This window comes from the organism of the source record quoted next, unplaced genomic scaffold (assembly GCF_019419815.1).
Source record: "Pyrus x bretschneideri cultivar Hongxiangsu unplaced genomic scaffold, Pyrus_bretschneideri_v1 Contig7, whole genome shotgun sequence".
In the NCBI taxonomy this organism is placed as follows: Eukaryota; Viridiplantae; Streptophyta; class Magnoliopsida; order Rosales; family Rosaceae; genus Pyrus; species Pyrus x bretschneideri.
The window spans coordinates 82,596-94,581 of NW_025999809.1; the positions used below are offsets into that span (position 1 = coordinate 82,596).

General features: G+C 37.4%; 2 protein-coding genes across 2 annotated transcripts; one reads left to right on the plus strand and one right to left on the minus strand.

The window, feature by feature from the left end:
- The first annotated feature begins 1,470 nt into the window (after positions 1-1,470).
- On the plus strand, positions 1,471-5,211 carry LOC125472529. Its single transcript, XM_048574149.1, has 10 exons — positions 1,471-1,828; positions 2,199-2,263; positions 2,341-2,402; positions 2,512-3,600; positions 3,694-3,766; positions 3,884-4,003; positions 4,089-4,208; positions 4,296-4,391; positions 4,482-4,663; positions 4,756-5,211. The coding sequence occupies exons 1-10, from the start codon at positions 1,678-1,680 to the stop codon at positions 5,033-5,035; spliced, it is 2,238 nt and encodes a 745-aa protein (XP_048430106.1). The 5' UTR covers positions 1,471-1,677; the 3' UTR covers positions 5,036-5,211.
- Positions 5,172-9,099, minus strand: LOC103967074 (proline iminopeptidase). Its single transcript, XM_048574148.1, has 11 exons — positions 8,938-9,099; positions 8,640-8,854; positions 8,239-8,337; positions 8,041-8,151; positions 7,884-7,946; positions 7,665-7,758; positions 7,168-7,265; positions 6,968-7,069; positions 6,751-6,864; positions 6,037-6,111; positions 5,172-5,630 (listed from the first exon to the last, which is right to left on the minus strand). The coding sequence occupies exons 1-11, from the start codon at positions 9,071-9,073 to the stop codon at positions 5,532-5,534; spliced, it is 1,206 nt and encodes a 401-aa protein (XP_048430105.1). The 5' UTR covers positions 9,074-9,099; the 3' UTR covers positions 5,172-5,531.
- Positions 9,100-11,986: the final 2,887 nt, after the last annotated feature.

The window sequence follows — 11,986 nt, forward strand, 5'->3', positions numbered from 1 at the left end:
TCTTTAGGAATTCTTCGAGTGTCTATTATGGCTTTGAGTATTGGATGAAATGTCTACTCGGCAAATTTTGGTAGGACGTGTCAAAAGCACTTAAGAGTACACGTCAAACAAATTCAATAGGGTTTGATCAACATTTATCGACATACTCGCTCAGAAGTTGTTGGCGTATGTAGACAGGCTCGTTCAAAAGTTGTCAGCATCTATGGCCAAATGTCCAAACTGGCTCATCAGATGACTACATGTAAACCCAAGTGCTTGAGAAAATGCCTCGCTTAAAAAGAAAATAAAATTTGAGCACTGTATGATATTTTCATTTAAAGAAAGCCTGACTCTTTTACATTGGGATCCTTTGGAATTAAAATTATGGATCTACTACTGCAGAAGTGTTCGAGGAAAAAATCTTATTGTTTTTTAGGAAAAAAAAATGTTATGTTAAACTATATATGTCACGCCTCAATCTGAGATATGCTTAGGATCAGTACGTGGCAACAAAAGTAGTGGCAACAAAAACATAGATTTGCCTTTTTATAGGCGAATTTTCGGTTGACGGGTATTTGTGAGAGTGAATTAAAATGTGAAGGGGTGTTTAGTGTTTCAAATATGAGGGAGTTTTGTGAAAACTCAAAAAAGTTCAAGGATGTTGGTGTAATTAATCCTGAGAAGAATAACATTGAAGAATTCACAAATTTTAAATGTATTAAGTGGCATGTAATAACACATAATTACATTGCCAATATTGTAATAAAGTTGGGTGTCTGCCTTGTGGATGTCCTATTACTGTGTCAAGGTAGGTTGTTAATGGTGCACGTAGGGGTTCAAGTTGGAATGATACACCCGATTCCAATAGTAAATTTTTTGAATCTGAAACCGAAAATTCTTAATCTAAATGTTTGTCAAAAAATTGGAATATAATTTGGAATGCATTTAGAGATTTTGAGAATTTCGAATATGAATTTTAAGTGTTCCGAAATATTACGATTGTTTATAGTTATTTACTTGAACTATATATTTTGTAATCAATTTTTTTTTTATTTTATTGTTAATTTTGATACATTTTGTTCATTGTTTTTATATTAAACACACACTTATATATTAAAAAGGATAAACATATAGTATTAGTATACCACAAAATTAATTGAAATCATACATAAACATATACCAAATATTAAGAAAGAACAATACATTATATGTACGATAAAGTTAGAGAACATTCAAAAAATTTAAAAAAATATATATCTCAAATTTCGGAGATTACTCCAATTATAAAATTTCTGAATATGCCAAAAAATTTCAATTTAAAAATTGTGATCCAATCCGATCTGATTTCGAAATTTTGAAACAAAAATTGGAAAACACCCGTACATGAACGAATTGCATTACAAAATCATCGTCCGTGCCATACTGTAGACAAGCCGTCAAAATTGGCAAACCCGTTGGTAGATCCGATGGTTGGCGGCAGGAAGACCAAATGACGAAACCACCCCTGAGAGACCGTTTCAGTGACCTCATTGTCCGAAAATCAGAACTTTCCCCAACGGCTACTCACAGAGAGCCAAATTTAAAACTTAACGACTCCTTCACTCTTCAAACTCTCCGTCTCTGACCAAATCTCGCTTCCGCTGCCGCTCACGCAACCACACACTCCTCCTCTATCCCTCTCTCGTTCGCTCTGCGGAAATGGAAGAAGAAACTAGGAGTGTGGGGATTGAAAGCGGCCACGAAGGCGGGGACGAGTTCTACGAGAAGATCGAGGCCCCTAAGTTCGTTGATTTTACCGATTCCGACCCGCACCGACCAGACGACCGGTACTGGTTCTGCATGCGAGTCGGTTCGTTTCAATCTAACCCAGTATCTCATCAGTTTTATTTCCTCCCTTTGTTTTCAGTAATCAGAAAAAGCTCTTTTGGTTTCAAATTTTGAAGATTTTTTAGCTTGAAGATGAAATTCGTTTTTGTGATTGACTAAGTGTGGATTTTAGCTTTTAGTCTGTTTTGATTTTAATTTCTACTCTGATTTGTTTGATTTGGAGCTCTCTGTTTGGTTGCTGAGAAAATTGAGGGGATAAAGCATTAAATTAGGTGACTTAAAGATCATTAATTTGAGTTTCATACTTTGATGGGTTGATCCAGTTGGCATTGGTATAAAACCCCCCATTTTTGTGGTAATATATTTTGAGTATGTTGGTGTTTGGTTTGTAGGATGTGATCAGAAGCATGAAGAAGAATTGGACTCTGAAGCAATTTACAGGAACTTCGTTCTTCGGGTGCGATTATAAGTTCCAGATTTTGTCTGAATTGGAATCACATTAGTTCACTTTACTGAAGTATTGGAGGTTTGCAGGTTATGGCAGCAAGAAGTCCTAATGTGAAACTTAGAAAAACATTGGCCAGAAAAGCACCAAGGTATATTGGCAAAAGAAAAGCTCTCAGTTGGTCAAATTACAATTCCTTTTCCTGCTTTTGTGATGGGTCTTATAACAATTCCATGCTCCTTTTGTTTGCTATGTTCTAGTTTGAAATGCCCACTTACAGATCCTGCAAAATCTTCCAAGCCTAGAGTATCAAGGTTGGCCCTGATTTCTTCCTTCTCTCATAAGATGGCTGATGCCGAAAATAGAGCCAGAAAACCTCTTCATAAGATCTGTGCAACACCAAATGTTAAAGCAAAGCAACCGACTGCTGTGTCCAAGGCTCTCACTACACCAAGAAATCGGAAGCCCGTCTCAAATTCAGAAACATTTCGAAGTGTTAGGAACCCCAAACTGAAGAACATTGTGGTCCCAAAGAATAGTCGGCCGGTAGCCAAAGCTCTGGTCTTTCACTCTCCGAAGAAGCCTGTGAGAACCAAGGCTTCAATGGAGCGGAGTAGTCCTGTGGGAAAAATTTGTTCAGCTATGAAGAAACTTGAGATCACAAGTGGGAAGAAACATGTTTTGGGGTATAACAAGCTGTTGCCTTTAGATACCTCAAGAAAACAGTTTAGAGGGCGAGAGGTCAAAAGCCGGGTTTTTGATTCTTTGCGTTCTAATAATTGCAAGGGCCAGGAAGCCAAAACCTTGAAGAGAAAGAACATGGAAAAAGACTTGAGACAACATTGTGATCCTGCGCCTGGTGAAGAGGTTGATGATAATGATTCCAGTGACATGGAAGTTGATAAAAAATCAAGGGAAGGCGCATTGAAAGGGTTCTCCATGTCAGCCACTTCTCAGAGTGGAAGACTGAATGGTGAGAAAGACTTGAGACAACATTGTGATCCTGCGCCTGGTGAAGAGGTTGATGATAATGATTCCAGTGACATGGAAGTTGATAAAAAATCAAGGGAAGGCGCATTGAAAGGGTTCTCCATGTCAGCCACTTCTCAGAGTGGAAGACTGAATGGTGAGAATGAAGTTGAAATCCTATCCGAGACCTTGAACGGTGATACTACCTCCTTGTCGGGTTCTGAAGAGAGGGATTCGAATGAGAATTACAATAAGGAAAATGCCAATAATGGAAACGGTTATGAAGAGAAAACAAAGTTAAGATCAGGGACGAGGAGCACCCTTGAACAAGTTGACGACGATGATGATAAAGAAAATAATACAGCCTCTGATGAGAACAGGTGCGTGTACTAGTACATCTTTACCATTCGTTTTTCTACGAATATTCTTTTTCTTAGAACACCATTCTAATGAAATTTTGACATTTGATGCAGAGGACTGAATATCAATGATCATTCCACAAGGATAAATCTCGGCAAGCATGATGCTTCAAAAAACTCACAAAAGGTTGCTTCTTATAACCCCCTGAAAATATACGAGAAAATCATATCTTCGTAGTGTGTATGTTTATTCATTTCTCCCTAATGGTTTTTTATGCCTGTTAACATTTGAACAATGATGCAGGTCAATCAAGCAGATAAGATTCCGAAAGAAAGCTCCACATCTGCTGCCAGCAATGCTCAAGGGGTGAAGTATAGGAAACCGAAGTCTACAAATCCCAAGCCTTTTAGGTTTAGAACCAATGTATGTGAAACCTGTTGTGACCAGTTTCTTTAATAAACAGGAATAACGTTGACGCTTTATCTGAAATGTTTTGGGTTCTTTTTAGGAAAGAGGGATGCTTAAGGAAGCAACTTCGGAGAAAAAAGTTCATGCACCGCTGAAGGAGATCACATTAGTCGGGACTCCAGTGGCAAAGTCCACAAGCAAACATCAGAATGTGATACAGGTAAGTCCGTAATTGAACTTTCGATTACCCCTTTTTATCATGTCATGAGTAAAGCTCAAGGCTAATGCATTTTTCGTTCCTGATCAGATAACTAAAAATTGCCTTGGACAAAGTGAACATGAAAATGATACCCAGGGATGCTGTGAAAAGAGATTAGACAGAAGAACACGACTGAAAGAAAATGTAAGTTAGTTGTCGTAGGGAAGATAGAAATAGCATACTCTTGAAGGTTCCGTGCGTAGAGGTCTGACCAAGCTCGCCTAATTTATGCAGGGAATGAAGGGAGCTACTTGTTTGAAGACCCCAAACGTAGACTTTGAACGAAAAGCATCTGTGGTTACTCCACTAAGACGTAAAGTTTCTACATACGAAAAGGCCAGCCCTGAGAGAGAGCACAAATCAAAGGAAAGGACTAAATCTCCAAAGGTGCAGCAAAGATCTGTGACACGGAGAGGGTGAGTGTTGATTTCTTTTGTCATTTATCATCTCAAATGACAAAGGATGTGTGTTCATCAAAACTTAATCGTACTAGCCTTCTCTTTTGCAGGGTAGATTCAAGTAGAAAGAAGGCAGTGGTTTCCTCCAGGACACCTTGTCAGCTTAGTGTAATAAAGGAAACTTCATCAAGAAAGATAAGACCCAAGAAAGCTGTAGCACCATGCAGTGCTTCTCCGGCAACCAAAGGTTCCGCTTCTTCCCCTTCCAGGTCATTGTCAAGGGGACGAAGGCCTACAACTGTTCCTAAAAAGCCATATTTTCACAACATCCATGTACCAAAGACCTGCGCAGGGCTGCACAAGGAAAACGACTCTTTGGATGAACCATAAAATTAAGCTTGTTTTGTTGTGTGATATCTTGTTTGTTCAATAATATCATTGAATTGTATTTGGTTGCGGGAATTGTTTATTTCCTTGGAAGCAAAAGAAAGCAAAAGGGTGTATTGAACATTAGAGGCTTGAATTGTATCTAGTCATTCAAAGGAAACATGCAATATTTAGGGAAACTCGACGGTACGAGGAACTTGTCTTTCTTCATTATTTGTTGGCACTAAATTTTCTTGAAATAGAAGAGAAATGATTGATATCCTTTGCAACGTCCAGTACTAATCAGTAGAATGTTTATATACTTCACGGCCCCCATCCAATTCCGCACCTCCGGGTTTCAGGGTATTGGAAAGCCGAATCCTCAAAGGGGAACATTACACAGTTTGATACAATAGTCCAAATACCCATGCAATTATGTGCATTCATCTGGAACCAAATGCGCCCGCCAAACGGGAAGGCCGCTGCTTGTTCTTTGGTATGCATTCTCGTCTTTCTCATCCTATTGTCCTTTCTTCATGTGCTTCAGCTTCTCATTTGCAGCCACAAGTTCTGCAGCTATTCCTGGTTCATTAGCAGAATGCCCAGCATCTTGAACAACCTGTTACGAGCGAAACGGTTCAGTAACTTCATCATGTATAGAAGAAAAATGGAACTAAGACTACAGCAATTCAGTCGAGTGCATAACAGTACTCATGATACCCTGTTACGAGCGAAACGGTTCAGTAACTTCATCATGTATAGAAGAAAAATGGAACTAGGACTACAGCAATTCAGTCGAGTGCATAACAGTACTCATGATACGGGACAATATGCAATACAGTTAATAAAATATTTCTTGAATAACCCTTTCTATGTAAAATACACTGGCTTTGTTGGTAAATGATGAGACCTATCCATGGATTTGGCTCGCAGCTACAGTATTTTTCCGCTCGCTTTGAAAAAAGTCAACATCTTTAGTATATTAACCTGAAACCATTTTACAGAAAAATGAATGGCCGACTTACTTTGAGATCAGCTTCCGGCCATGCTTTATGAAGATCCCAAGCTGACATCATGGGGCAGCACATATCATATCTTCCCTGTAAAGTCAATTGTTATAGTTCTTTCAACTCACAAGTGATACTACATTTACAATGAAGGGCATACATAAGCACATATGTTCAAAGTACTAACTGTACTGGATATGCAGATTCTATTGGAACACATTTATCGTACTAATGGGGAAAATTTGCATCAAATAACTATAAAGTAGAATATCAAAATTTCATACAATATCAAATCTCAGTTGCTAACTTGCTATTACTCTATAAACCCTAAGTATTATTTATTTTTCTTTCGAAACAAAACAAATTTTATTGCTGGAAACAATAAAATTACAGGGGGAGAGAACTAGATGGTCACAACAAGGAAAGTACAAACAAAAATTAAATAAAGAAATAATTCATCTCTCAAGGCATGATGTGCAAGCATCATACGCAAACTAAATGCATAAGAAAAGGGAAGCAAGCAATGGTACTATACTTTCCATTTAAACCGATGTCTTAGATATGCTACTTATAAAACTTTAACTGATTCCTAAACCAAAAATATGACAGGGGAACAACATATGATAAATCATTACATCCCCAAATATCAAAAGCCCAACCTGAAAAGATTGAATGTTTTCTGTTCCAATCAGAGCATGTCCTTGACAGTTCGAGAAATAATAAAATGCCTACCTGTACGATCATTGTTTTTATATGCCGTATCTTATCAATGTTATCTAACAGGAATCCATCTGAAGGGAAAAATCCTTTGTTCACGAAGTAATGATTTTCAATCCTTGCGAAGGCCTGGAGACAGGAAATCAAATATCAGTGTGCGTCAAAAGAGAATTTCAGTCATCGGTGAATAAATTATGCAAGATCTTCTATACTAATCAGTAAATCAACGTACCAATGAAAACTTATCATCCTCCCCTCTCTTGATGTTCTCATTATTTGGAAGAAGATGGGCAGTCATCATTTCCCACATGGTCCATGCTCTAGCAGCTGCATACTACGAAATGCCCAAAGCCAGCATGGTCCTTTCAATAAGATGACCTTAAAACATTATTTAAGAAAGACGGCATATGCCCAAAGCGAGGTAAGTCTTACTTGTATTTCTTGGTCATCGGAGTTCAATCTCTTTTTGTAGGCATCGAGAAAACATCCTCTTTCATTTTCTGGAATAAGATCTCGAAATGGCTCCCACGCTGGATATTTGAAAATATCAGAAGCAATCAGTCACTATAAAACTAATAAATATGCCAAATAGTAGACATGAAATTATCAAGCATATTTACTAGGGAAAATAAAAAAAGAATCCTTCTTTGTTGATGATTTCTATAACTAGGAATCATTTACGAGTTCTATCAACTTCTAACATCACTACATCAGAAATGCAAGCCTCCAACAACCCTTTGTTAATAATGGAAATTCCACATTGCACTTCTTATATGTTTAATGCAATTGTAAGAATAGTGCAGTAATCGTTCAGTGCTAAAAGGTTCTGAGAAACGATGAACATGTACTTGAAAATTATAAGAATTTAGGGGAGCAATCCATAAGGTAGATTATATGGTTCATGCCAACACAAATGAATTGTAGCATACCATCTGGGTATATGGCAGCAGCACCACCCTCATAAAACCAATCAATCTCCTTCTTTCTTAAAAGAAAAATCCCTCTAAGAACAATTCCGGTAACCTATACAAGCATGACAGAATAGTCAAAAGTTGTATCATATAGTAGAGAATTAAAAAGTGCAGATGACCTGTATCAAGAGAATCGGAATCCCAACAAAAGAAATGTAAATCAACAAAACTATGCACCTTGTCAGGGTGCGATTGGCTATATACAAGGGCAAGTGTGCTCCCCCATGACCCACCAAAAACCTGGATGAAATAACCAAAATCCTATGAATTTAGAATCGGAAATATGAAAGAAGCATGCTTTTTCTTTATCGAAAGCTATAAACAACCTACTGACCTGCCATTCTGGAATTTCTAAGTGTTCCCTGAGCTTTTCAATGTCACTAATGAGATCCCATGTCGTGTTTTCAACCAAGCAAGCATGTGGGGTACTTTGCCCCGCACCCCTCTAGTAATAACGAAATAATTTCAGATATCAAATGTAGGACGAACTAAAATGCATCTAATAACTAATCATAAAGGTTGAATTAGCAACCTGATCAAATAGAATGATCCGGTAAAACTCAGGATCGAAGAATCTTCGATTACTTGGTGAAGTTCCTCCTCCTGGACCTCCATGAAGAAAAACTACAGGCTGCAGGATAATTCACAAGATTTTAAACCAAAGACCAGTAACCCAACCCAACACGGTTAATATGGTATTTTCGACACAAAGCCGCCTTCTCCAGCAGAGTTCATTTCCAAATCCTAATACTTTCCGAGGATTCAAAAATCCCCGTTTTCTAAAAATACAGAATTTGAAATCTCAGATAACTGAAGAATCAGACTCTAGTGAACAAAACTGAAAAACTTCAAATTTGTATCCGAAAAAAACTACAAATTCGAACAACAATCTCAAATCTACGTCGTTTATTTGGACGAAGAATCGCAACTCACATGGCCGTCGGGATTTCCAGACTGCTCCCAATAGATTGTGTGAATATCGGAAACCTTAAGAAACCCGGAACTGTAGGGCTCGATATTCGGATACAGGTTCCGGTTAAACTCGGGAAGTTCCTTATCTGATTCCATCGAATCGCTCGTTAGTTCCGGCTCGCTCTCGAAGCCCGCACTCTGCCGGCGCAAAACTGAATTCCGGGAATTCCTCTTCCCTGCATTCACAAACACGCCGTCAGTTTCCTGCCAAATTTGGAGTTTGAGAGAGAGAGAGAGAGAGAGAGAGAGAAAGAGAGACCAGTGAGGTTGTTGGAGGAGAAGGAGAGAGAGGAAAGTGAGAAGGTAGAGATGGTGGTGGGAGTGAGGGGGAGGGAGGGCAAAAAATAGGAATCGGGACTCAACGCTTTTCCCAAGGAGGTGCCCAATCCGATCATTTTCTTTTCAAGTTTTTAGGGGGGCGTTTGGGTATTCGGAATTCGGATTCCAAGTTAGTGGAAGGGAATCAGAATAAAAACAAAATTAGTGGAGGTGAATTAGAATAAAAACAAAATTAGGAGAAGGGAATCCAAATTAAAAAAATAAAAAAATAAAAAAAGAAAAAAAGAGCATTGTTATTCACCTAATAAGTGATATTCTTCTTAGTTTTAGCCACTTACTACTACATCTGTTGATATTTATCTTCATTTGTAAGTGAGGTTTTAGGTTCAATTCTCACCAAAGACGAATTCGAACCACATTATTGCTAGTCTATTATGATGCTAAGCTCATCCCCTCCCCTTAGTATAGATAAAATTGTTTGTTCAGAAGGAAAAAAAAAAAAAGTGGTTTCATGCCTCTTTATGTGTTATGTTTTCTTTGACATATTGTTATTGCGTTGCACTAACAATATGGGTTAGGCAAAAGTCAATTCGGTTCAATTTCACTTTAAAACAATCAACGATTGATGCACACACACAATTTAGTTCAATTTGAACAAAACGATTTTATAACAAAACGTGTTATGACCTGTCCTTAAATTTAGAATATTTTAATCTCTGAAAGTGTGAAATTACCAAAATATCTCTAGAGAGAAAGTATTGACTTTTATTGACTATTTTGTCGTGACACTTATGAATTTTTAGCATAATACATTCTCGTATTGTTCCTCAATATGAACGCGTGGGTAAAAGCGGAAAGAACATATCAATGGGAGTGTTAAAAACACATGTCACAAGGATAGGAATACACGAGTCCTTGGAGTTCGCTGACAATGATAGAGTTTCTGTAAAGGGGCCACGGACCTTATAAGAAGGGAGCGAGACCAAGCCAAGCCACTAGGAGAGGAAAAGATGGAAAATAAGAGGTCATGGGAACTGGTGAAGAAAGCTCCAAGTCGAGGACACAACCCATGGATGACACTAGGACAGTTAGATACAATCTAGTGTTCTTCTGTGTAGTGTACGGTGTCTTGTGCCAAGTGAGAGTTGATTCCATAACATCTGCTAATCTCCGAGCTGCCTTTCCTTCGGCATAACAAGAGTGAATCCTCCCACCTCCCTCTAATGCGTATCTCTTTGCACTACTTAATCTCAATGATTATTTTAAGTTGCAAAACTTATGTTATGACAACTTGACATGAGTAATTCATGGGTTACTATCTAGTAAGTGAGTCGTGATTGTTCAAAGAGTAATGCTAGGGAGATTAAATTTGCAAACTAAATGATGTGTCACCAGTAGGAATAAGCACGTTTATCAACGCTTACGTAATAAACCAATTATTAACTTCCATGTCTTTTAGTTTCTAAAATTTAATTTACAAATTTAGTCTCTCTAGCATTACTCTTGCTCAAATATAATCCATAAGATAAACTGTATTGGTTTATGGAATGAATGAACGTTGAATTCATTACGTTTATAAGAAAAAATAGATTTTATGAATTTTTCTAATGTACGATCGTATGCATTAGCTTACACGTGTGTGGTTATATTATATAGCTTGTCCATTTGTCCATAATATGGACATGGTATTCAGCTTATACGAGTATGGTTATATTATTCAACTTGATCATACTATGGACATGGATTCAGCTTACATGTGTGGTTATATTATTCAGCTTGTTCATACTACGGACATGGTATTCAGCTTACACGTGCATGGTAATATTATTCAGCTTTACGTACTACGGACATGGTATTCAATTTACACGTGTGTGATATACATTTACTTGTCTACAAACATGACATCCAAGTTAAACATGTATGATATATTCAGCTTGTCTACAGACATGACATCCAGCTTACACGTGTATGATATACATACTCAGTTTGTCTACTGACATGATATCTAGCTTATATGTGTATATCATATCTAGCTTATATGTGAATGATATATACTCAGCTTGTCATTACGTTGAGATTACTCAATAATGACATGATTATACAGTTATATTCTCATCTTGTCATTTCGAGACTACTCAGTAATGACATGATTTTATTAATCAGTTTACAGTAGCTATGACTAGTGTATGATAGTCTATGCTATGTCATCGGAGTTAATAGCAAGTGTAGTGAGTATATTCGATGTGGAGGCATCTTCCCAAAGCTCTGATAAGTTATCTACTTAGCTTTATTAATAGAACTTGCATTCTGGCAAATAAGGTTTTTTAGCCAAAATGATCTCTGAAATTGCATAACTCCTCACTTTGGTCCCTGAGATTTGAAATCGATAGAATTGATCATTGAGTTTGTCAACAATCAATCATTTTGATCATTCCTAGAAAAATCTTCATAAATAAGGGTAAATGACAAAAATACCCTCAATTTTTGTCAAACATTGCGGCCTTTTGTTCATTATATTGAGGGTAAGTTTGTCATTTTGATTCTTATTTGACATAATTTTTCATCGAATGATCAAAATGATTGATGGTAGACAATCTCAGGGACCACTTCTATTGATTTCAAATCTCAAGGAACAAAGTGAGGAGTTCAGCAAATCTCAGAGACCATTTTGGCTAAAAAGCCGGCAAATAATGGAGGGTGTGGCTTTGGGGGATGTCTTGAAATAAATGTGGGTAATTGCAGGTGTTTTAATTTAGGCTCCTCCCTTTAGGTGATGTTCTGTCAAATTTTTGGTAGATTTTATTAATTGATAACTTTAGTTATGTTTTCATACATATCATGGCTTCGTCACACATCCGTGTGATGACCGGTTTGGTGTCCACTAGAGATCAGGGTCGGAGTGTATCAAACGAATCAAACCAGTCCAAAGATACCTAGGTTTGAATCAAAACCAGTCCAAAGATACTTATGTTTGAATCAAAACCAGTCCAAAGATATTTAGGTTTGAATCAAAATGATTCGGTTGTAGA